Source organism: Melozone crissalis, unplaced genomic scaffold (assembly GCF_028551555.1).
Source record: "Melozone crissalis strain CALT ecotype California unplaced genomic scaffold, PUWL_Pcris_2 ptg000090l_1, whole genome shotgun sequence".
Lineage (NCBI taxonomy): Eukaryota > Metazoa > Chordata > Aves > Passeriformes > Passerellidae > Melozone > Melozone crissalis.
This window is the reverse complement of record NW_026535867.1, coordinates 4,434,581-4,462,215: the sequence shown is the minus strand read 5'-3', so window position 1 is coordinate 4,462,215 and position 27,635 is coordinate 4,434,581. Positions and strand designations below refer to the sequence as shown.

General features: G+C 36.1%; 1 protein-coding gene across 1 annotated transcript in view; it reads right to left on the bottom strand.

The window, feature by feature from the left end:
• The window catches only part of CFAP47 (cilia and flagella associated protein 47), a 260,765-nt gene that overhangs the window by 5,223 nt on the left and 227,907 nt on the right, over nucleotides 1-27,635 (bottom strand). The window contains exons 60-63 of the mRNA XM_054291296.1: nucleotides 27,292-27,444; nucleotides 15,729-15,900; nucleotides 14,071-14,232; nucleotides 4,388-4,556 (exon numbers count right to left, since the gene is read on the bottom strand). Of these exons, the coding sequence (XP_054147271.1) occupies nucleotides 4,388-4,556; nucleotides 14,071-14,232; nucleotides 15,729-15,900; nucleotides 27,292-27,444 (656 nt within the window). The remainder of the gene's footprint in view (nucleotides 1-4,387; nucleotides 4,557-14,070; nucleotides 14,233-15,728; nucleotides 15,901-27,291; nucleotides 27,445-27,635) is intronic.

The following is a 27,635-nucleotide window of genomic DNA, read 5'->3' as shown; positions in this document are numbered from 1 at the left end:
AGACCAATTACCATCAGTGTATACAGAATGAAATTAAAGCAAACCTTTATGTGAACTTTGTAAAGGAAGAGCAAATGTAAGAAAATTCATGCATCAATGATAGCTTGATAAGTGAAGGAAAGAAGGGGAAATAAACCCAAAGCAATAAAAACCACCTCCCACAAGCAGACAAATGCCCATCTAGGCTCTGATCAATTTCTAATAAAGAGGATGCATAAGAAAACTTTTCTTAGCTTAAAGAACACTTTCAGATATAATTAAAATATACCTAATTGGTTTCTGTACTTCAAATATTAGGTGTTTCACAGCATTGCTCAGACATTATATAATCAAAATCCTTCAGGACTGACAGTCTTCTCATTACCCTTTTACAGCAATGGTTCCCACATTATTATCACCTTTTTCCATTATCAGAACTGTAAGTCTCAATAAGCAAAGTAACCTTTCCTCATGCTTGTGAATCCAAAAATGTTGAGTACTGCTTCTGCACTCTGTTTCTAACCCTACAACTCAAGCCAGCACCAACATGTATCTTATTTAATGGGAAACTACTTCAATTATTCTAGTAAGTTAGTTACATTTTTCCTTGCTCATTCTTTTCAAGAGATAAAACTTAAAATAACATTGAACTATGGTAATTAAGAAATCCACCAGGAACAAGGCAGCTTCAGCAAGCTGCTGAATATGTAACAGAACTGTTTGCTGTTAAGATATGCAAGTTTGCATAGACAGGTTTAGAGAAGCCACACCTGGATACTGTGCCTGGCACACTGCATCATTTATTTGCAGAGCAGCATGACAAATGGTTTTGATATGCTATCTTCCATAGGCTAAGTTAGTGATTATTCAGTAATAAAGGTGCACAAGCCTGACTTCTGGAGGGCTTGATAATGTTACCTGCAATCTGGTTCACTCTGACACCTATTTTATCATTTAAGACTTATTGTGTGTGCCTCCTGCTTTAGAGTATCTCAGAAGTCTCACACATGAATTAAAAAGCAATTGCTCAGGTTGCCGGCTGAATTCAGCACTGTGAAAGGAAATTAACTGCAAGCCTACAAGAACATTCCCTTTGCCAAGGATTCCCATCCTCTTGGCTGCTCCACCTTGTGCCTGGCAGTGATTCCAGTCCCAGCTGCACCTGGACATCCCTCAGCTCTGTCACTTCTCTGTTCAGCCTCACTGGCACACCACAGCTCTGGGATGTCACTGGGGCTCAGGAAGTCCTTTCTGTCCTCACAGCACTTTACAGCCCATCTAAGCAGTGTGCTCTCTTCACTTATTTATCATTAGAGATAATATTTTTTTTCATTCAGAACTGCACTGTTTATGAAGGCAATTCTAAATTTAGAAGTTTGATTATAGAAAAATAGCTATTTAAAAATGCTGTTCAGGCACAGTTTCACTGTTTCTCACCTGTAGCTCAATTAAGATTTGATGTCCTCATTCAAAGCTACAAGCTTTTTCAAAGAAACAAGCATGAATATTTTCCTTACTGCCTTTTTGTAATAGCTCATTCTTTGATCTACATAAAATTTTAAAGTAATTTTCTATGTCACTTCTGCAAAATTAAGGTTCCTAGCAGCTATTTAAATAATTATCTAACTTCAATTGTTTTGAGATGTAGTTGACTGAGAACAGAAGTTTTAATGATGGTTAAAAAGCTTTAACTGCTTCAGCAAAGTAATTAAGGTTTCCTGCCATTAATAAAATCTATTGTAAGGATTCATGAATATAAAAGAATTCATTGAATTCTCAAAGACTTCATACCATATCCCACGAAGTACTTGATTTGTGTGCAGAAATGTAAACTAGTCAACATGATTTCAATTATACATATATATATATGCATTCAGTTGGTCATTCCGTTGGTAAAATATACACACTAAGTTCTGGTAGAGACAGACTGGTACATATATGTTAATGCTAATTAGCTTTTCAGCACTGGGTTTTCAGCAGGATAATAAAACAAAAAAATCGTACATACAATGTTTGGGTTTAAAATTTAAAAACAAATGAGAAAAAGATGACTGTAGGATCTTCCTCCATAATCCTAAGCTCCCATTTTCCTTTACAACACAATTGTAATGATGAACATGAACATGAGGACTTACTCTCCTATCTCTACTACTTTACAGCTTAATTATCACTGTTCATTGGAACACACAAAAATTACAAACCTGATACTCAAAGAATTTAATAATAAAAATACGTTAGTGTTTGGAGTATGAGTTTACACTTGAAAATGCAAAAGACATTTTAAAGCAAGAGCACTGTAATCCTTTATTACAGCAGCAGCAGAAGAGAGGCACTGCAAAAGAAAAGAAGCTTCTTCAACATTTCTAAAAATAGCCCAGAGCCTCAGCCAATATATTGGCTAGAGAGGATACAAGCAAGAAAGGCTCTTCAGTGTTAGGTCAAACACAAATTGCATTTCACCACCTCCACTGTTATTCCCCAAATAAGAATGATTTAATACAGCTTTTATTTAATATATCTTACTAAGTCTGTCTCCCTCAGTTTATTAAGGGAAATTATTTCAACAAACACAAAAGGCAGATATTAGTATCAGGTACTCTCAACATCTCATAAAATCTTACACCAGGTCAGTGCTGAGAGCACAGCAGCTGAATCACACACAGCCACAGATGCTCTGCCTTTCACCAGAATTGCAGGAATTAAAGCTTCTGGGGAGCACAAAGGGGAAAGTCTGGAGTACAGAAAAGGGCTACCAAAAAGAGCAAAGAGAACAGAAGCCTCATCAAAAAACATTACTGAAACCACTTAATTCTGCAATTTGAGTCAGAATGTTAGAAACAGCTCTAACAGACTGTGATGGAGTTGTGCTCGTGAGAATCAAGAATCCTTGATGTATTTTTTAATATCCAGGAATAGATACAAGAAGATGTGATCTGATCTATATATATATATATATATATATATATATATGTAATATGTATGAATGACTGACTTACTGCAGCCACACACAGTACCAAAGGTGGAGATGAGAAGAGCTGTCTGCCCAAATCATCACCACAGACTGAGGTGTGAGTGCATGTAGCTTAAAAATCCAATTAGACACAGGCCATCTATACTGATAAATTCCTAAAAGGAAATTCTGAATTACTGCCTGAGTTCTTAAAGAGCTAATAATAGCCTTTGATCATTGTGTTTGTCCCATTCCAGACAGATTTATGGTAAAATCTCCTTGCTAGTGATGAAAGCTAAGCCAAGGACAAGCACAGGTACTGCATTTGTATGTGCCATGCCTAAAAAGAGCAGTTCAGCTCCAAAACTTCAAGTGTCTGAGCTCTGTAGCTGTGTCCTACACTACTTTTTAAACACAAAATAGGACAAAATATATTCAGTAAGCCATCTTATTTTTCAAATGGAAGAGAGATAAGCATCATTGCTGTTTATGTAAGGAGATTGCATGAATCAGACATCTAATACAGTAAAAGAAAACAACTAGGAGGGGTTGAAGGACCTTGTTTTTTCCAGGATTTGAATTTCTTACTCACTGTCATACTAGTTGTCACTTCTAGAGATAAAACACTATAGTGATTTGCCATGCATCTTTTTATCAAATTTTTTCTGACCATCTTATTTCTGAAATCAATATTGCTGTTTCACTTCTAATATAGTAGGCTGAAAACACTACCAGCATGCAGTGAATAGAGTGAAAGTACAAACCATGATTTATAGAGAATGTGGGGTTTTGCCCCTGCTGTGTGTTTTCAACAGATTCCTTCTAAAGAATAACTTAAAACTTGAAAATTAGTTTCTGAGAGCATTTTAACAGTTGAAGGAATACATGTCTTCAAATGTTTCCTGACCTTCACACTTACACAGGCTATTTGGTTGCAAATAATTTTTGTTTATTTTGCATCTTGCTTCAAAAGAGCTATTCCTGGCTTTGTGCTCTGAAATTCTCTCCTCTGCAGTTGGGCACCTGCCTTCTTTGAGCCTTTGATAATATAAGATGTATAATACAATTAAAATCAATAACCTAGGCTTCACATATTCAACTACTTTTATATTCTCCACAATTTTAAACAGGATTATATTGATTCTCTGTGAAAATCATGTTGTCTATGGAGTTGGGGCAAACGTATCAAGATGAAGTATCTGCCTCTGGTGCTGATGGCAAAAGGGTAATGTAGAAATTGGAATAAAGTGTAAAATAAAGTGTAAAATGCAGTATGTTTTTTCCAGTTTGTCATCAGTTAACTCTCCAAATTTAGTTTTATTCTTGTCCATTGTGAGGAGTAGCGAAGCCATCCCAGCACATGCACTGGGTGTGTTCCAGTGCTGCTCCTTGGTGCAGGATTTCTCCTCCTGCTGCACTCCTGCAGGAGGATTTGTGATTGCCCTGGGGAAGGCTTACCTCAATGACCAGGGTTGCTGTGTGCTTCCTGCCATACATCCTTGGCTTGTACCCCACTGTTATATGGGTTCCCCCAGTGCCCTCGGGGAGAAGCTCTCCAGCTTGTGGCATCACAAGGAAATCAGGATCACTGCCTGCCAGGAAGTGTGCAGTGAATGGCTCTGGGTACCTGCAGAAAAGCACAAAAACAGGAGACTGTTGTGCCTTTTACAGCATCTTCACAGAATTTATCTGCAATCTAACACTTAGGCCACCATGTGGCATGACTCAGGAAACATGGCATGGAATGAATATGGAATATTAACAGCATGCTTACTTACAGAGTAATTATTTTGTAGTGGTTCTTTATTTATACACAGGGACCTGCATACTGATATTCAATTTCAAACACATTTACATGCTATTATAAATATTATATTAACTATGGAATAATGATATCATTTCCCACTAGGAAAAAAAAAAGAATCATTTGACTTGTAAAAATATCATAACAGTGATAGAAGTAAATTCCATATCAGAGTGACAATCCATTTTTCCTATTAAAAGTACTCCCTTTTCCAATCTCTAATCAAATAAAACTGACAAGCTACCCATTTTATTAGGGTTTATGACTAGAACTGAATTTGCATTCTGGCAGAGTGTAAACTAGACTAGGAGGGAGTTCTTAAAGCCTTGAAATGGAGATATGGAAAGTAATAATTTTTATCACTGTTTTCACATTTTTCATATCCCATAGACTGAACATTTTAAGATTTTTACAGTAACATAATTAAGTTCCTGTATTGATAGTACTGTGTATCTCTTATCTCAAAGAATTTCTCTCACAGGTACTGCAGATCTTGTCTAATGCCTTGGTTCACAGCAGTGCTGTTGGACCCAAAGAAAACCCTAGTACTGGTGAAGACAGTGGCTGAGCACTATAGAACAATCCTAAGCCAATCCCAAACTAAAGCTTGTCCATCACAATTCCTCAGGGACTCCTTGCCATAAACATTCTCAGCATGAAAAGAACGTACATTTTTGTATTTTCTGGTGAGGCATTCTCCTTTTAGTCTTTATGTGTGTTGCTGAGGACAACTCTATCACTCTCTGAACAGAAGGAGAACACAGGAAATTGAAAGTAGAAATACAATGGGATGGTCAAAAATTAATCCACAACAGCCTGGCACTGTACAGCAGGGCAAGTATCGTGCACACTTAGAGGGAATACATTTTCCTGTATTGATAAAACCTGAAGAATGGAAAGCTAACAGCATCTCAAAGAAAAGCTGTTCAAATCTGTTTATTCATGGACTGTCACACCAGAAATAATACTTTTCAAAGAAAATACCCACAAAGGAATGAAATTTAATATTTTATGGCAAGTCATATCTCCGTGGAAATATTCCACAGTTCCTGGGCAAGCGCTATCCTGTGGGTGGCATGCTGGGCCTCTGTAATTTTGTTTAATAATAGGCCTCTCTTGGAATCTGTTCTCATGAAAGGTTGCTCTATATTCAAAATGCTCTCCTGAAAAAAAGGTCACACTGCCAGTTTATAGAAACAAACAGTGAGAGTGCAGAAAAAGAAACCAAAAAGCTTCTGTTGCCTCCACAAAAATGAACTGATACTAAGCATTGCTTTTGGACTTGGGTGCATCAGCAGATTTAGCCTGGCTTTTCCTCTAGGTGACAGCAAGGTGGGCAAAAGTACTGGATATCTGAAACTACATTCCAGTCTTGACATCAAACTTATGCAAATAACATCTTTTTGTGGTGCCTAAAGCTGTGCCCTGAGTTTATAGCCCTGGGCCATCAGCACTAATCCTGCTGGGCCTGAGCTCCCATCCATGGGCCAGGTAAGTCTGGAATTTTCACATCTTTGTTTCCCAAAAGAAGTGCTCAGCTGTGAATGCCTAGAGCACATCTACTACACACAGACAGCAGGAATGGGATCAAAAAGAAGTGACAGATCTTGACTGAGCAGCCGAGCAGAGCACTCATCAAAAATGCCTGAGATAAATATTTTCATGCTGAAAACAGACCCGGATACAGGTTTTCATTTCCAGCATCACTGCTCTATTGACTGGCTTCAGGAACATTTCAAGGCAGCATTTTCAGTGTCTCCCATGCTCAGTCTGTCTTCCAGTGAATAGTTAGGGATGAGAACTCCCAGTAAGTGCTTGGTGTTTTTGTAAGACATCCAAGAGCACGACTTGGACCACAGATGTGATGATGAAGTGCTGGGGGAAATGAGGCAGGGGACAGGCTGCTTACTCAGCAAACACAGGAAAATACAGATTTCATTCCTGCAGAAATTGCCTCTTAGCAGGGAGATATGCAACAGTAACTTGCTTCGGTATTTTTAAGAGTCATCTAAACAGTCAGAAAACAGAGAGGAGAAAAAACCCACAGTTTTTGTCCAGACAAGGGGATCAGACAGTTTAAAGTGAAACTGTCAAAAAACTCACCTATAATTATGCACAAGATATTTACCAAATCAGAGAAAAATAATGTTATTACATCACCCTGGTCAGATTTTAAAAATGGAAAGAAAAAAAAAATAAAAAAGCTTTAAATAAAATCTGCATGCTTCTTGACAGCATTATAACAAGCTACTAGAGGCAGCTATAATTTTTAAGTAAAATACATAAAGGCATATGAACTGGCATGAACACATATAATCACATCTAAAACATTCCTGTTCCCAAAGCCTGTCAGTTTTAAACAAAAGAGTCAGGGTGTCTACTGATTGCAAAATGTTTCTCTGAGTAGAAATTATGTCCAAGTAAGGAAAATAGAAATCCTGACAAATTAAATGCATAGCCATAATATGATAGGCCAGCAGGGATTGTGATGAAGATGGTACAAAAACCAGCAATGAAAAAAATTATACAAAATCAGAAACAGAAACTTTTCGCTGATGACTCTTGCATTGTTTTAAAAATAAATCTGAAAATTCCCCCTGAGACCAAACAAGCAGCGCTTTCACTGCTGTTCACATTAGAGAGATGAACTGGAATGTTGGGGACCTCACTAGCACAAGTAAATTGCTTTCTCATCTTTTATAATAAAGAGAAATCTGGAGATGAAATTCCCAGAATAGCACCTGAATTTCAGACACTATAATTTTCTGTGTCTGTATATTTAGTGTGTAATTAAAAATTAATAATTCTGTTTCTTAAACTTATTAAAATTTAATTCCTCCTTTTTGATTAATCCTTCAGGTGGAACAGCTCTGGAGTGAATGTTTGGCTTGTCACTTCTCAGCCATGAAGGTCAGTTGAGAGGCAGTCTGCACTTTTTCAAGAAGGGTGGCAGATATGAACACACTTTATAAAGCTTAATGATGTGTAGAGTTTTGAAAACACATATAAACCAAGCCCAAATGAATTAGAAAGGGTAAGGGCAGAAGCCTTATAAAACAAAGACAGTAAATGGGTTTTCCCATCTGTCTTTCCTTAACTCCTCTCATAATGGTTTGATTCTGCCATCAGACAACACAAACTCTGCCCTTACTCAAATAATGAACAAGAGTAAACACTAACTTGAATTTAAATAATAATTGTACAATCACATCATGACAACCTGGAAAAGAGGTTGTCTTGTCTTACATGGACATTTTTATAATTAATCCTTTAACCTTGTCCTTATATAGAAGTCTCTGCTTATCAATGTTCTCATGCTACACAATTTTCAAATTATTAAACCAAAAAACAATAGCAGCAACAATGTATCTTCAACTAAAGAAGAACTTAAAATTTATATTCCTGTAGAGCTCACACTCCAAAATTTATAAAATACTCATCAAAACTGGACATATTTATTACATTATGGCTCAAAATAGGTTTAATGTTTCTCTTCCCAAAACTACTGAAGCAGTAAATTATTCCTGTAGAAATGTATTCCTTTACAAAACTCAGCATTTTGAAAAGCCACACATAAAAAATACCAGCACGTAGTCCTTTTGGTCAAATGCTTGGGTATTTTTGCTAATAAAAGAAGAGTAACAAAATGTCTTAATCTGTAAAGCAGGTAACTGCTTCAAGAAATAAGGGTTATTAAAATGTTACAATAGTTCAAACAATAGTTAACCATAACTAATTAAAATAAAAACTAATGTTTTTATTTTAATTTGTAGTTAACATCTGTTGGATGACACAAGAAATTTCAGTTATTACACAGTCAAGTCTTTAAAACATATTAATTATATGCTGTTGTCAAATTCTATAGAATCATTAGTGATACTTGGTATGATTTAGATAATTTCTTATCAACAAAAAAATGCAATGGAAAAACAAATTAGTAACTCATTATTATTTATAAGAATTGGTTACGGTTCATACCCAAACTAACTCTAGTTTAATTGACCACTCTAAATCCTGAACTCTGAACATCAGTAAAGCTTTAAAACTCTGGCTATCACTTCTTTGGAAAGGCTGCTGTAGAATTAAAGGACTTTCAAAAAATATGAGCAAGCACTGCATGACAAATGCTTTACCAACCCTAAGATGCCATTTTTTTGTGTGTGCATGCTGTAAAACCAGAGCAGGAGTTAGAGGTTCTATCTGCACAAGCTCATTTCTGTCTCATCCCTGCTATACCCAGGGGTGCTGTTTGCAGATTGAGTGATGGCTGCAAACAGGTCCTGGCTAAATGTGTGACATGTCAAGGATTGCATTGTTAGCAAGGGTGATCACAACTTTGTGAAAAGTCTGCTGAATGTTTACATCATCAATATTTTCCACTAGTCTCCACTCAGGCTCCAAAAAATGGAGCCCATTCAACATTTGTGCTTTGCAGCTGCCGCTGTGTGGGAAGTACTAAGAGGAAGTATTCTAATTACATCTTTAGATTGGTGGTAGAATTTTGCAGAACTGCTAACAAAGAGATTGGCAGAGGAATCCAGGCCTGTAACATACACAGCAACATGTGAGAGAGAGAAGGAGAGGATGAATGAACTAAGAATTTAACAAATGCATTTTCTTGCAGCACACTTAATCCTGGCTTGTGGTAGTTCTAATGAAATATAGCAGTAATTAGAGGAAAATAGAAATGGTTCTTAAAATTGTAATTGTAAACATTTTTTGTTGTTTTTCCTTCAAAATAAGGGAGGTACAGAAACAAAATGAGTTGCCCACTAATTCCTCAGAATTAAAAATAATTTTGTGTGACCAAGGAATTTTTTTAATTGAACATTTATTCTATGCAGTAGGAAATGTATATAGAAGAAATAAGAAAAATCTCCAATGAAAAGTAGGTTAAGAGAAATAAATCTGCATGTGTAGTCATTTTAAAGCCTAATTTCATCCTTATTCTCATCTCCTCAGTCCACCAGTTTGGGGTTTTCTTCCTCTTTATTCTAGCTCTGTTTCCATAATCAGGTGGAGCCTTGGATTTTGCAGATGCCCCTCTGTGGAGATCACATCAACACAAGAACATGAGGCAGTTTGCTTTTTTTTTTGATGCTGTGACAACAGGTGCCACGTTTTTCAGAGGGGCAGTTTGAGTTTATCCGAGAAGATTCCTTAATGTAACAAATATCCTGCTTGTGATAAACACAGGATTCAAATGACAGGGCAGGATGGAAAGATGGAAAAAATTCTACTGCATATGGGAAGTCATACATGATTGTAACAATCACTAACAGGTATGTGGGAAGGCAGAATTAAATTGGTGAAAGGAAACTCTACATGAGAAAAAAGCAGACAGAACAAATAGGAGAGAATTATCCCCCAGCTTGACTAATCCTTCAAATGTAGTGTAGTTTACAGAAGATTTTCAAGCGAATATAGTGTTAACAAATATCTATCTATCTATCTATCTATCTATCTATCTATCTATTCCACACATCTCATGTTGGCTACTGAAGTATTTGCCCTGGAAAATATAAGGTAACATTCTGCTGTAGGTGGACATCAGTATCTTAATGTGAAGAAATAAGTCCAACCATCAAAATAACTCTGTACAGGAAGATAGAGCAGTAAATAAGCTCCAAAACCCCACTTCTGTATTAATGCAAATGTCCTGATCCCAAACTTAATTGATTAAAAATACATTAATCTATCTTCAGTGTGTCAAATATAGAAATGGCTAGTTTTCTTAACAAAGTATCACTTTGAGAGTTTTTATTTTATGTTCAGTTACAGATTTCAACATAAAATAACAGACCAATAATTTAAGATAGGTATCAATCAAATAAATTTCTGTGAGTTTTATTTCCAAGGATAATAGTCTTTCCTTTTTTTGTTAAAACTGCTGTCATTCTGTAAACCACTGGCATTCAATAATGCATTTGGTATTAAAACAAGCACTAATATTATCTCAAACATTAGAGGTTTATACTAAAACAAATTACTCCAGTGGAAATGCTGCCAATGATTTCAGCTGGTGTTGAATTACTCCTGCATTTATGATAAAACCCGAAAAAGGTCATCCATGAATGTTAAGAAGTGGTAGATTTTTCTTATTTAGGAAGTCAAATCTGCTGATTTGACTCTAATCAAGCTTAATGCCAATACAAAAAAACCTTCAATAACATGTCCCCTTAGGAATTTTTAAAGCTGAAAGTAAAATATTGGTCTACTCTATTCCAACTGACAGAGGTGCATATAGTTTTAAAAAATACATTTGTTTTCTTCATGCAATAAAACTGTTTAGCTGCATTCTCAGTATCTTTCATTATTTTCTGGAGAAGATATTGGGCTATTTCTCCTTGTGTGAAATTTAAATGTATTGAAAGGTTGCATTACACATTTTCATGAACTGCTGGAGCTTTCATTACTGCAGATCTTTGTGAAGAGTGTAGCAATGACCTCCCATTTTTAACTGATCATCCTTCCAAAATCATTAATTCATTCTGAGATATCCTGTACACACACAGGATTTTGGGGGAGGGAGGGGAGGAATGTGGAATTTAAGGAGGAAGGCCACATTTGAGTTGCACTAGCTGTAAAGAAAATGAAAGCTAAATCTATTGATCTCATAGATTTATTGTGGAGCACTGAAAAATCCTCATTCAACGTGGTGTGTGTGTGTATATATATATATTCCTAAATATATAATATATATATAGATAGATAGATAAATCCTAATCTGTTCTTAAGAAGATCCTGAGCCTTTTTTAGGGCCTGTGGCTCTCATATACTCTTTGTTGCACCACTATGCACCTTGCTAGTTTAAAAAGATGCAGAGGTGTCCTCAGTGATGCTGTGCAACCCCTCTCTCCTGGCAGTAGCAGGAGAAAAAGACAGATCTGCAGAGTCCCTCCCTAGCAGGTTACTCAGAAATACACCTGCTTCCTCCACAGTTCCTCCCCAAGCAGCAGTGCCAGGAGCTACTGTCCAGCATAAAAAAAGAAGACATCAAGTATCTATACAGGCAAGGAGAAAATAACCTCATCTCTCCTAAAGTCACAGAACTGCTTCTCTATGGATTGTGCTGCTAATTGATAACCAAGAAAATTCCAAAGGGCTGATCATCTGTTTTTTCAGGGAGGATCTATAGGATGGCACTTTGTATCCTATCCAAAAATTTTAAACCCTGTTTTAATATTTCATTATTTTATTTTTAATCTGAATAATTTGGGTTATTCAAGCATTAAATTACACCTGTAATATATGTTTTTCTTATGTAATTGCTTTTAATCTGCAGGTCCTCTATACTATGTGTTGGTTGGCTGAGTGTTCTATTTCTACACAAAACCTCCACCATCAAAATCTCTTAAGCAAATCACAGGAAAGATAAAGCAATATATAATTTATGGAGCAGTTCACAGTACCACAGAGTGGGTCAGGCTGGAAGGGATCCCAGTGGGTCACCAGGTCCAGCCTCCCTGCCCAAGTGGGGTCACCCCAGAGCCCCCAGCACAGGATTGTGTCCAGCCAGTTCTTGGATATCTCCACTGGGAGAGACTCCACACCCTCTCTGGACAATCTGCTCCAGTGTTTGGTCATTAAACAGGAAATAAATTATTGCTAATGTTCAGATGGAACTTCTGTGCCTCAGTTTCTGTCTGTTCCTCCTGTCCCATTGCTGGGCACCACGGAGCAGAGCCTGGTCCATGCCCTGACCCTCCCTGCAGACACTGACAGGGATCAGGGCCCCTCTCAGATATCTCAAGGTTGGACAGCCCCAGCTCCCTCAGCCTGTCCTCAGTGAGATGCTCCAGTCCCTCCATCACCTTTGTCACCCTCCACTGGACCCACTCCAGATGCTCCATGTTTCTCCTGTCCTGAGGAGCCCAGAACAGGACCCAGCACTCCAGGGGATCCTCCCAGGGCTGAGGAGCAGGATCCCCTCCCTGACCTGCTGGCTGTGCTTTTCCCAAGGCACCCTCATGAGTGGAGTTCCTGGTACTGTTTATAACACAGAGCTTTTTTAATACATGCAAGCATTACATTTTGCATTTGAAATGTACGGGAGGAACACTTGCTATATAAAATAAAGTTGAAATTTGTTTAAGGGCAAAAGAGAATCTATCTTCCATTGCTGCCCTTCCTCCATATAACTATAATGAGTCAGGTTTTATAACACCTTTCTGGAGAACATCAGGTATCTTCACTGCTATCAAACACCTACCAGGAGATTATAGTATTGCCAGAGCAATTGCTTTGCTTTTGTTCCTGAAACAGCCACTCTATTGAAGCTGTTAACTTGAACACTGTGATAGAAGCCTTTGTCAGAGTCCTCAATTAACATCACTGACAGACATCTAAAACCTGGAACAACTGTCCCTCTTAGAGACACAGCTTTTGGAAACAAGCTTAAAAATCAGTTGTAACCAAATACATTTCCTGATGAGGATGAAACCAAAGGATGTATCCACCATGAAAGTGTCAATCTGCATATCTGGCACACCTTCTAGATATATAGTAAAAATTGTTAATTTAAAAGAAAATAAAAGAAAATTTAAAACTTCCATAAGGTACATAGATTGTAAACATTGTGACCCATTCAGATTCCCTGTTTAATATTTTAAGCATATCTATCATTATCACACACACAATTTATTCCTTGACTTCCTGCTGTATACAAATGACATTGTAAGTTTACTGTAACATTGTAAAACTCTGGGGAAATAACTGAAATATGCAAAAATTATATATTAACAGGGGTTTCTGCAGGGCTTTTAAAAAATGAGAGCAACAAAATACTGAAGAATTACACCATTATTTTAGCAAGTGGAAGCAGAGATGAATTCATAGCACACATATAATACAATAAGAGTACTTTAAAAAGAATGGCACATTTAAAATTCTTTAAAGCACAAGGTGAGGGAATGTTTTTAACTTGGTGTAAGCATAAAGTACATTGAAAAAATCTATTAGTAAAAGCACTAGCTTTTAAAGTCTTACTAGTGAGCCTTTAATAGCACAAAATTATTATCATTCCTTAACATTGTATTACATATTTTAACATCATCCTAAACCTTTTAGGGCAAAAAAAAAAATCATAACATAAACATGTGGATCTATTCCACAGATTTTCTCTCAAGCCAAAGCCTAAAGGTAGAATGCTTCTGTTTTCTACAACAAAGCTTCAAAATCACATTTGTTACTGAAACAATGCAGCTCTTGAAAATATGGATGAAATAGCTGCATCCCAGTTATGTGTATGTTGCCCAAATTTATTCTAACCAATGTGTTTGAGTAGGAGTTGAACCCTCAGAAAAGTGCATAAATTCTTGAATGTAAGTGTTTTTACCTTGTCTGGCTTGTGAGCTTAAAGCCAACTATGGATTCCTTATTGAGGCCAACTGCTTCAATGTTGATCACATCATCCACTTTTGGCTCTGTGGCAATGAACACCAATGGAAACTTCCAAAGGCCTCCTGCAGTACACTGAATTACAAGAGTTGCCTCACTCCTTAAAATTTCAGATAACAACAGTCAATACATAGAAAAACATTATAAAACATGAACTGATTAATATAAAAAAAAATCTTTGAGTGTATAGAAGTAAACCTCAGTAAAATGAAAATACAAATTACTTTAAACTGGAAAACATCCCTAATTTTGCATGGCATAGTATTTATCAGGTAAACTTAACTGGAATGTAGATTAAATAGTGCTAGATATTTCCAGCAAATTACAAGAAAGAACATAATATGGAAGTAACATTCCTGGCACAGCCATGAGATTTTATTCTTCCTCTGCTTGCTCTTTTTTAAACTAAAACAACCCAAAACCACTAAACTATTTTACTCATTATTCTGTATTTACAGTGATGTTAGAGGAGAATTTTGTCCAGAACATATTAGCAGTTCATAACAGGATCAAATAGATCTGACAAAGGTATATGTACTTAAGGAAGATGCCAGACTCTGATGCCTTCAGAATAAGAGAGTTGGTGCTGTAGATTGTGAAGATAACAAAACTAATTAATTGAAGTCATTGAGTCCTCTGCAGGAAGTCTAAGTCTCAAGTACACAAAGATAAAAAAATCCAAACCAAATTAAAAAATAATAGAATAAAAATGAGAGAGTAGAAATGAAAAGGCTTTGTAAATTCACCTCCCTCTGACACAATGACACTGAATCAGGTGGGTGGATCATTCTTCCTAAAGGTTTGCTCTTTGTTTATTTCATTAATCTTCTGGACTACTGCAAATAAAGAGCAACCCCCTGCCTCCTAAAGATAACTCTTTTCATGCAACCCATGATACTCAGCAGTGACTGTTCCCTAACACTCCTTGTAAAGTTGGGACTCTGATTTACTTTGTGCCTGCAGGTCCCAAAAGCTTCATTTCAGCCTCCTCCTGACCCACATCTGACTGTACCCAAAGGAAGGGACAACTTCCCTATCTCCAACAGGATCTCCCTTCAACAGTTTCTTTTTAAAGAAGGGAGATGTTCATTTGTAAATCAAAGCATATACATAATTTGTCACATCACAATTATAAAAAAGGAGAATAATTTCCTGATCATTGATCATTGTTACTGGTGCAGTAGAAACTAATTTCAAATTCTACTATCCCACCCAGTCAAAGAATATGTACACATGCTTGTCTAGGAAAAGATTTCCAAGACTGAGAGACCATCTTGTTTGTATGCTTTTTATGAATTATGAGAACAAATAATTTTCATTGGAAGTCTTTCAGTACTCCAATGTTTAGAAGTAAAATAATGCATACACAGACTATGCAAGTAACTCAACAAACCACTTCAAAGGCACTGAAAAGAAACACTGTCAGTTTTAACAGCAAAGATAGCCGAGAAGCAGCAAGGGAGAAAATCTAAACCAATAGATCTCAGAGGTGAAAACAAAATGAGGAAAAGAATGCAGGGGAATGATTATCTAAGTAAGAATGACCAGACAGGATTTCATTACATGTTCTTTTGGTAGTAAGGAACAGGACCTTACCTCATTGGTTTGCTAGGTGCAAACACTACATTAAAGATCAGTGTTACAATTCTGGATTCTGTATCCCATTCTTTTTCAACCAGCTCCATTCCAACCAAAGATTCAAGCTGATATCTAATTTCATCTGATTGATATTGCAATTCATACAGAAACTCCAGTGTTGCAGAGGAACCTAAATGATACAAAAGAAAAATATCAGCCTGTGTGCACTATAATTTCACACAGTTGGTTGGCTCAGAGTTACAATTCTTCCCTTTATTACTAAAAATGACAAATGAGTAAAACTAGCAATTATCTAAAACTTAAGTGATTTCCTTCTGACTGCATAACAAAATCTTCCCATTTCATATGACAGGCTATATAGTTTCTAGCAAAATAGAAGCTGGAAAACTTACTTGGGATATGTGAATGGTAATAGCAATATTGCTCTGGCTGGTGGAATACTTCTAGTTCATCAGCCAAATGAAAATCTCATAATACTCTTTTTGAGTAATGCCATTGGGACAATTGAAAAAAAAAAACATCATTAAGGACATCAATGCCATTGATGGCTGCAAGCCCAATACACAGAATACAGAGAAATAGTGAAGATGTCACCAGCAGCCTCTTCTCTCATCCCCTGAAGCAGCTATGAAAAGGCCAAGTAGTAATGACATAAAAATAAACAGCTGAGCTTCTTGAATCAAATGTCTCCTCCAGCTGTAATAAAGGAAACTGAGATATTCAGTATACAATAGCAATTTGTGCACAGAAGGGAACATTTCCATGAGGAAAAGAATCTCAAGCTGTTAATCCATTAAAAAGTTTTACACATTTTCTGGATGAGAAATGTTTTAGCACAACCACTAACTCCTACAGGAGATTTCATTGTACTATGACCACCTATCTCAGGGCACATTTTGAATTTGCACAGCTGGGTGTAAATGTACAGAACTGCTGTGTGTGCATCCCTGTACACTTATCCTGGCTGCATAGTGCCAGGCAGATGCAGAGTTAATTCCCAAGGCCTTCTGACTCAGAATCCTAAAATATAGATGACAGATTTGTTTAGATAAAAAGTCCAAGTGACAATGTTGGAGAAAAGCTTACTTTGGTACTGCCAATCTGTAAAACCACCCAAATTTAAGTGAGTATGGAGATGCCTTCCCACACTTCTAATCCTTTGTCCTTCTCTGAAATGCACAATTTCCTCTTCCCACTTCAGCAGCTCACAGGAGGTGTGACCTTTTGTTTCTTCATTTTTATAACACAAAGATTAAGAAATGTAGCAGCTTATACTCAACCATTTGTAACTCTTTAAAATAGACTGTTCACAGACCTCTGTACAATATATACCAGATGAGAGTCACACAGATGTAAATAAAGTATCATGACCAGGGGTTATCAAAAATTTAATTTTTCAAAATGAAAATCAACATGAAAATTTTCTCCTACACTTTATAAAACTTAGGACCATCCTACATTTTTTCATCCATTACATTTGAAAAACGTAATGTTTATGTCATGCATTCACATTCCAACACAGCCCAAGGCTTTTAGGAGTCACCCTTGACAAATGCTAGAACATGAAGATTCAGATGCTGACAATCAATGGGAGAGAAAGGATGAGACAATCTGGAGCATTTCACAGTGAAAAAAAATTGCAGCTGTTGAGCAGATGCCTCTTTCAGCAGTTATATCACACAATGCTACTCAGGAAAAGCTTATTTTATAGTTCAGGTGCTAGGAAGACAATGTTGGGAACTGCATGCTGGATTTTATTATCCAAACATTTGGGCTCAGTTTGACATACATACATACATACATACATACATACATATATATATATATATATATATATATATATATATAACTTTTCAGTCAGAGGCAATTAAATTAATTTTTTTTTTCTGTTCCAGGCTGTTTTGCAACCTGTTCTATGCTTACACTAAGTAATTAGTTAAAATATTTTATACTCCCAACACTTAAGGAAAAAAAGATGCATTTATGAATGCCAATATTTGGAACCTTGCTATATTGGTCCCTTCAGCACATTTTGACTTAGACTGCTGATCTAGTTTAGCACTGCTAAAAAATGTAAAACAGTTATATTTTTCATCACAGTTGCCCTGAAGACTCCTATATTATCATGCTGTGGGAATTCTCTGTGGAATGTTAATATTTGATTTTAGCAATCCTGTAACACACTGCCTAAACAAACTGGCAGAACCTAGAAGAAAAAAGTTATGAGTCAGCTAGGAAATTGTCCAATTTGTCCAATATTCAAAGTTCTCTTGACTCTTACAATTTCTAGCTTCAATTAAAATGGCATAAGATATAAAATATGGAGATAGTACTAGCATCTTCTTTAAAGCAAAGTCAAATACAATATAACCTCCTGCTCAAATAGGCCTTGACCCTTTAGGCCAGGCTATTTCTATGATTTCATTCAGTTTTCTCTTAATTTCAGTTCAGTTTTCTAAATCACCATTTATAATACAGGTAAAATTTTTCTTTTATCTAATGCAAGATGTAAAATACACATGCAAATGTAAAAGTACACCCCAATTAATCCACTCATGTTCTGTAAATAAAGAGCAGCAGGGAGAGCTTTAGCCACATCTGATACAACATAGAGATATTTATCAATCTAAACACTGGGAAGATATAAGCATGCTATTTATATACAGCTAGTTAAATCTAGGGAACAGAAATTCTGATTATAAAAATTATTGCTTCTTCCTATTTTCTGAATAATATTTTGCCTTACTTAAGAGAAAATATATTCTGAGGTAATTATTCCAAAACAATTTTTTTAATCATTAAACATTTCTTCTTTTGAAAGGCAATTAATCTTAGTCATCAAGCATTTTCATTTGTGTAAATAAAGATATCTAAAAAGACAGAATGCATTTAAGTAACACTCGTGTATACAGAGCTGCTGAAGCACCTATGCTGAAAAACCAACCAGGCTTTCAGCTATACAGTACTAGGACTTGGTTGTCATTTATTTAGAAATGGTAGGAAGGACACTGGAATAAAAGTGTTGGGGTTTGTTTAAATAGCCTCAAAGAAGATGAAAGGATATAGATCACTTTAAAAAAAATTATTTTATGACTCATAAGACTTACAGCGTGAAAACTCCAAGGATTTTACAGTCTGGGCATACAAATTGGGGAAATGTGAATTTCTGTGACTGCTAGATTTCTGTAAATCTAATTAATAGATAAATGCATCTAAAATTAATGCATCTAAAATTTAAAGAACTATTCCAACAGATTCACAAAATAGTAATATTAGACATTTAAATAATATTTTAGTGGAAAAGAACCTGTATTCAAGGTTCAAAAGAGTTATTAACAAAGACATTTGTAGAAGGGCCTATTGCCTACAGAAGGCAGTGAAAGGCCCATTGGATATTTCTGACCTCAGAGTTTCAGTGTCAGGAGAGAAGCGTTTGCACCTCCCTCCTGTTTCTGAAAAGTGAGTGCTTGATTTCACTGAGGACCAGCTCATTATCCTCTGCATTTCCTGATAATAAAAATCCCATGGCCACTGGCCCAGGAGGCTGCAGTGCCCTGTGGACACCCAGGGGAGATGTGGCTGTCTGAGCCCTCCACAAACATCACTTTAACTGTGGCACACTGAGTGACAAAATGTGGCAAAGGGGAGCACCTCCCTAAGGGACCCCCTTTACTTTCACACTGTCTCCCATTTCCAGTGAGACAGATGGAAATTAAAACTGTGATGGAAACATGCTCAGACTGCAAAAGTGCTTGTGCTCATTGCAGAGGCTTTTCCTTGGATGGATGCAGTAAAACAGAGATGCAAGTGAATTCACTTAGCTGCTCTTATTTGTAGTCATTTCATAAAGGAGGGAAGCACAATCACCAAATATAAACATGTAATTAAAGCCAAGGCATTCATAAATTTGCACTTTCGTGCTTTGCATAAACCAGATTAATTATTTTCACTTGGTGCTGAATGAAACACAGTGCACTCACAATGATTTTTTCTACTGGTTCTGATAATTTTCCAAGGCTGGGTCCACTGTGGCCCTGACACCTAACAAAGATTTCTTCCCCTCTTGATCTAATAGTCCCCAAACTGCTAACATATAAACTACAAAACCAGATGTTAACTACTCATTTCTACCAGGCATCTGGCATCTAATCTTCACCTTCCAAATATTTTGATATATCTTCATACATAGTTCCTTTCAGGTCTCATGTGACAGTTGTCCTTTTCCTGCTTCTCCATTGTCTTCGAAGAGTTTTCACACAGACACTGCTGGAACTCAGCAGGCAGTGGGGAATGACATTGCGTATGCAGTTCTGCCTTTCCAGCAAAAGTACAGACAGAACACATTATTGTACAGCAGATCAAATAATTATAATACTGTTTTCAAGTACATATTCAAATAAACAGCAAAAAGTTAATTGCAAGAGTAATAAAAGAAAAAAGTAAAAAGAACTTTAGTGGTCAAGAACATCCTAACACTTAGGTAGACATCATGTGGGTAGGAAGACATGAGATCTCAACTGAAAATTATGGATCTGTTTCTCACTGTAAAATGTCACAACTATGGGACAATAAGAGCAGATTAAGCAAATTGCATAAAACCCCCAAAGACCTGGCTGTAGTTAAATGTGCCTTTCACCAGATTTCTTCATACAGGTACAAAAGAGCTGTATGTGGAGCATTAGAAATATAAGCAAAGATAACATAACTAAATCCCAGACACCAAATTAAAATCACAGAAAATAATGGATATAAAACCTGATCTTCTTCTGTTGATAATAAAATATTGATCCTTATAGGAATTCAACGACTCAATATAGTTCTGCATAAATATCTTTGTATGTCTTCTCTGCAAATTTTTCTCTTTCCATATCCAGCCAAAAACTTTCATCCATATCTTCAAGGCCCTACAAAATTCCACTCTTATCCACATCTTTTACCCTGCATCCCACTGCCTATTTCCTTAGCAACTATTTGGAATGCTTCTTTCTTAAATTTTCCCTTACATTCATTTTTCTCTTTCAAAACATTTGTTTGAAAGAGGTATCTACTTCTAAATCAAGTTTCTGCTGTAAAGAAGCAGCAAAAGGCAAAAAGCATTGCCCCCACCTTTTTTTTTTGTTTTGAGAATGTGTTTCTTCAAAACACTGCACAGTTTAGTGAATGAAATAAATGAAATAGAAGCTTGTGAATCCATTTTATGTATATGAAACACATGGTGTGCACCTAGTATTGTTCCTTGCAGCTTGTTTCCATATATTCTCTCTCCCTGAATCCCTTTTTCACTAATTATCTTCTTACTCTGCCTCCATACATCCCTTTCAATGCTTTGTTTACTCTCATATTACTTGCATAATAGAGTTGAAACAAAAACCTCAGAAAAATCAAAAGGATTCTCTTCAGCCCAAATGATCTCACATTATTTGCCTTTGATCTGGCATTCTATTTAGATTTGTATGCTACCCTCTAAATTCATGCTATAAAGGAAACAATTAAAATTTATTTCTTCATAACCATTATAATCCTTTTTCAACAAGTTCCCGCTTTTATTCAGCTGTGTCTTCATTTAGCCAGAACCTCTGGCAGATAAAGATCACATCTGTACCTTGGCACAGAAACATCAAAGCAGCTTCTTCAGCAACATATCTCATGATTTAGTCCTAATTCACACAGACATTATTTTTTCCATGGCATCCAGAGTCATTTGCCTCACTTTCAATGTTGCTCACAGAAATCAGTAATAAGTCAAGTTGACTTTTAACCTGACCATTCTATTTGAACTGGGACACAACAGAAGCTAAATTGAAAACCCACATCACCATTTTTTCAATGGTTCTTGACAGTTTTACACTATTCTATGGTCTATTACCAAAACATCCACATTTTATCTTCTGGCTTTTTTAATATACAAAACTGAGCCACAGAGAGTGGAACACAGCCCCTGACCACCAGGGTCACATTCATTTGCTTCCTTCTCTTTACCCAACAGACTGCATTCAGTTACACATAAGACAGAACATCTATCACACAGGCTAGTGTAAATTCTCTACTATAAGACATTTCATCTCATGGGAGGTATCAACTTGTGTTAGTTTTTGGATACAAATCAGGTTTCAGAATTCATAAAATTTTTGTGTAGTAAATTTCTGAGGTTTCACTCTTGTTTTCCTCAGCTGGCCTGAAGAAAGAGTGATGGTTCAAGGTTATCACTTCATTCAAAGTTCTGTGATGATTCTGTGTAACTTCTATTTACTTGTCTTACAGTTTTAATATCTTCCTGTTTCTCCAAAGCTTCAGCTCAAATTTTTCTTAAACTGTCAAAACAACAGGCCTGATGCAGTAATTTATAAAACATAAAGTTTTATACATTCTACAAAACAACAGGGGAAGTTTGTTGAATACTTGTTGTATCAATTTCTCCTTGAAATGTGTAGTGTGAGAGAGATGAAGGAGATCTAGAGATAATAACTTCATTTTCTGTAAGAACAACAAAACTTGAACGTAACTTCAGAAACAGAAGACAAGGATAAAGAATTTTATCACAGAATTGAAAATAGGATGTAATAACCTGGAAATGGAAGAGCATTCGGGATAGGCTTGTTGCATGCATGTAGTTTTTTACTACAGTGATTGTCTGATAAATTTTCTGAGGCAAATTTAGGTGCATAAATCCTCTGCTTTTCTATGACAAATAGCATTCAAACATTGCTGAAAGATATAGGGCCACTGTCCCTGAAAAACCAAAAAAGTTTGCATCTTAAGGCGTTTGACCAGCAATGCTTTGTTGGTGTCCCATAAATAATGAGCAAATAATTCAGAAAAAAGAGGAAATTAATGCAGACAGATCATTTTTAGGTATTATGATATTCCAGAAGAACAATTAAGGTTGTATAGAGCTGTGTTGGCCACAGCTCTGATTTACAGAAGCTTCCCCAAAATATTTTTACAAAACAAGGGTGCAGTGGTTCTGTTTCTATTGGAAGTAATAATTCCTTACCACCCAACCAAAGAGATTACAGGAAATTCTGTGAGCAAGAAAGGGGAGAAACAGCAATCATAAACATAGAGCAATTAAAGTCATTAATACACTCCTCCAGCTAATTATATTGCCTAGGTTGTTCTTATCCACTAGCTCAAATAATTTTAAGGGATATCTATTTGTGTGTTCTTGTTTCAGACATTATTTGAGTCAGTCAATCAATTCTTTTGGACTTCTCATGTTTCCCGGTTCTACCTCACACTAAAGAGTAGCACCTGGAAGAATTTAATTATTTCTGGTTTTGTATTATTTATTGTTTTTGCAATTTTATGAAGCTGAAAAAATAACTCCAGATTAGTTTAAAATAGATCTGGTTCCCTTTAAGTGCTGAATATTTAAAATGAGCATGATTTTGCATAAGTATCAGAAAGTCCTTTTAATTAACATAATGATGATTCTCATTCCTAAGGCCTACAGATTTTAACATTTTATAAAATGGCAAGGAAACAGAATTGAGTGATGACTGTAAACAGAAATAAAAGCAGTTCCCAACTGCCTGCTCACAATTCACAAGTTCTTTTTTTTTTTGCCAGAATTTGCTGTTACTGTCCTAATTATATTAAGAAATGGCAGTAGGAGGGTTTATTTATGAGATAAAAATTTTGCTGTATTTCTTCTCTTTTTTAATGGACCCAGTGATATCCTCGTATATCAACAAGAACTATTTGACCTTCTTCATTAAAATGCCTGGCATTATTTCAGCTCAACAATGGAAATCAACAATACATCAAATCTCTCCCATGCTTCACTCATAAATAAACAAAGAGGCAGATGTAAACAAAAATTATGTAGATGACAAAATAATCCATTTAAGACTTTCAGTTCTCCTCTGATGCTTTATACTTTGACTTCTACTAGTGTCTTCCATCAGGAGTTGTCACCCCCTAACAAAAAAGCAATAATCCATAACAAAGTGTCTCAATTCTTGTTTCACCCCCTTGTCAACAACTTCATTTTGCCATTGATCACTGCTTTCATCAACTCTTAATCCAAAACAAACACTTTGTTATCCTTTCTTTTATTGCATAGGAAGAAAATCTAATTTACATAGGTATAACTTTCTCATCCTCAAGGATAATTTCAAAAATAATGCCACAGTAATTCTGACAATACAGAAATGGCTTAAGTAGGATATAGGGCCATCTTCATCATTATTACCCTCTTCATACTGCTTCCAATACTAATCTGCTACCCTTTATCAGCAATCATATTAACATCTCTGGATGAGTGATCAAGTCTATTTGTCTCCAAAGATTTCTTTGGTCATAGCCAATTTTATTGACCTTATATCTTAAAGGTGAGCCTCCTGATCCAGATCCATCACATTAAATGGGAATTGAGTGTAATCCATAGCACTGGCTAACACAAAATCCTGCTGGGGATGGAAAATAGCTTTTTAATGTGTGTTTGGATATGTTTTTATTCTTTGCTGGTTTCAAAGAGCTGCTTTAATGAAATGAAAGAAAACAGAGGCTTTTGAATATTCTGATGAGTTTCAGGAATATTAGGTAGTTGCTATAAAGTTTTTATTAACAGTCAAATGGTACAGATACAGTTTGTATAATGATGCCAACGTACATTATGGATTAGCACATCTGGAAAATGTTATTTCCCTCTCAGGTGCAGTTGAACTCTCCATCTGTTTAGTCTGAGTTCAGAATGGCTCTAAACCTTGGTCACAACATAAACCAGCCTCATACCTGTGCTACCCTACAGAACGTGGGCAGCACTGTTCCCCTCAAGGAAAATGTCATGAAACCTTCCCAGAAATAAGAATTCAGAGCAAGGAGCTAAGATCAGCTGCTGGGCTGTGAGGAGAGCAATGAATTAATAAGGATGAGAGAAGTTAATGAGAAATACTCAGCCCTCATGGCTGGCTTGTGAGATAAACTGAAGCAATTGAAAGGGAAAGGTTACAAAGGACCGCTACAAACACACAGTGTTGTGAATGTCAAATGTCAGTCAAACTTCCATAACTGATTCGTGAAATGTTTGATTTTCTTTTTTTCAGAAGACTGTGGAAAATTAAATGTAGTTTGTATTCTCCACTGAATACTTAACCTAAAAAATAGCAAACTTCATTTGTTTGGATGAATCTCAGCTCTTAAATTTCCTTTAGTGTAAAAGACATCTTTAGAGCCATATGTAAGAAAACAGCTGAAAAATACATTTAGGGTGAAAATATGCATGTCATGTCACTGAAAATTATTTTTAAAAAGGACCATACTCTATTTGCTACTTGCTACGTCTAAAATATTAAGCTTTCATTATTTGATCCCTGGAACTTTGCTGGCTTCTGAACAAGAAATTATGTCATTGGAACTAGAAAACTTTTAGATTGCACCTTCTTTCTTAAGAAATTGTAGTAGCTTTCTGTGTCAAGTGCACTCCCCCATATTGGATGAAATTGAATTTTTTATGTAAAAGACCTGTTTGAAGATTTTTCACTTCAAAAGAACTTATACTTGTCCAAATAATTTAAATACTGAAGCACAGTATTAGCTGTTTAAATCTGATCTGCCAGTAATTATCATCATTTATCCTTGGGTGTAAAAACTGCTTACTACTCTTCACACAGGCACTCTGATGAATCACTCTTTCAGAAGAGAAAAAAAATGAAGAACAGTGTGCCAGACTGCTATCTTAAAGGTTTAGGCTTTTATTTATGTTATTACTGGTAGACTGCAGAAAAGCTCAGATAGTACCATTTAATTTGCTTCCCAACAGGCCTCAAATTCATCTATCAATAATGGCATTAAAATGTCATTGAAAAGGATGAAAAGCACAGTGTTAAAAATGATTTTACTACCTAGGGTGCAAAGCATTTCATTACCAGACTTCTTACTTAAAAAGATGCAACACCCCAAATCAATGTCTTGTACACCATGTGCAGCAGCCAGTGTGAATAAATTATTCCTATGAATAAAACAAGAACCAGACATCATGAATCTGCAAGACTTTCAAAATGCTGCCTCAGCTTGGTCACTTCATGTTTTTCTTGTCAATTCACAGGCCAACATTTTGGAGGGAAATAGGCCAGGTGTGTTTAAGTCAGCCCACTCATATGTGACCAGCCAATAATGAGCTAAATCTGTTACTCTATGATAAAAATAAATTTTTAAAAAGTGCCTTTTATCTTGATGGACAGCTGTCCTCAAATGGCTGAATAAATTTTCAGCATTTACAGTTCTCCAAAGATGAAAGAATGTACACTGACAATTTCACATCTTTTTGCTTAACTGGATTTATCACTATCATTGTGTAATATGGGTATGTAAGATGATAATATGCCCAAGAAATAAGTTATCTTTGACACTGTAATATGAGTAAATATAAAATTTAGAAAAGCAATTATGAATATCAGCCAATCAGTAAGCATATGCTCTGCAAGCTCTCTTAAACAGTTCAACTTCAGATCTCCTATTTTAAAAGCTTTCAGAAATAAAATCTATTTAAAGACAGTTATTGTTGATGGGAGATTACATTGATCAATGTGCATGCTTGCTTGAAAATTGGCCTCCTAGGAAGGATGTAATGCATCTTGATTTACCTTTTACAGCGATTCACTTTTGCTGTTATTTGGCAGGACTTGTTCTGTAACATGTTATTCCTGCACAGCCTCTGCTGGAACAGACTGTAAATGGCAGAAAAGGGACACAAAAGCCAAGTTTGCCTGCCCTTCTAACTGATTACCTGATAGACTGCAATTACAGCAACATCTGTAAACTCATCTTTTACCACTTTGAGCAAAGTCAGAGTGCAGGTGAAATCCCTTCCCTCATCTACAGCTAAGTTAAACACACATTAGTCTGTTTCATGTTATGTGTCATAATTTTTAAATAACATTTTCCTTATAAAGGATGATGACTTTGAACCCAAAATGGAATGTAAAGTTTCCAAGGTGGAAATTTTCAAATTTTTTGTAGTGACTATGACTGATAACAGAAATACTGGTGATACAGCAGTAACAAGCATTCTTTCCTTACTACTTATTTGTTGTGCCATTCTGTTTCAAAGAGAGGTATATTTTGAACAGCTGCAGTATCTGAATAAATTGATTTTCACTGTGTTCTCAGCAGATTAACAGTAAGTGGAAGCTATCTTTTTACAAAGCTTTATCACTTCTTTCAAAAAGTCCTCCTTCTTCAATCCATTCTGATACCAATATTGACCTGCTGATGGGAATGCATCTTATAAACCTGCAGATAAATGTCTCCTGGCAATGCTTACACAGATGTATTTTTTCTAACTGAAGACTTTGTGCAGGCTCTCTTTTAAAGGAAAGATTGTGTGTATGCAAGCCTCACAGCCAGGACAAATTTAAAAAAAGGGAAGGTTCAGGTTTATAAGTGCCCATAGCTGCAGACAAAAAGTTAAACAAATACTCTATACTTGCAAAATGATAGAAATATGGACTGGGACAATCAGCCTAAACCTCACTCATTGCCATGGCAGAGCTGCACATCTGGTGAAGTAATAATTTGAAATTTTCATAAAATAGCACAACATCAAAACTACTCTCACCATCAGTGACTTCTGGGGTGCTGGACAACTCTTCTGTGTCCACGGAGGCAGAGTGCCCCGCATCAGGCAGGTCAGTGGCACCAGCCATGACCCCAATCAGCAGCAGCTCCACCCTCTGCTCCAGCCTCTGCCTGGCCTGGCAGCGGATCACAACTAGAGAAAAGCAAAAACATCTTATTTGCAAAGAGCTGGCATCTGGATTTTAACAAAGAAATGAAACATAGAAGCTAAATGTGCTCAGAGAATGACAGAATTCCAGTAAGGAGCAAGACAACTAAAAGCTTCTCCCAACCTCCACTTTCTATTGTTCTGCTGTGGTGAAGTAGCAGAAAATATTGCTAAGC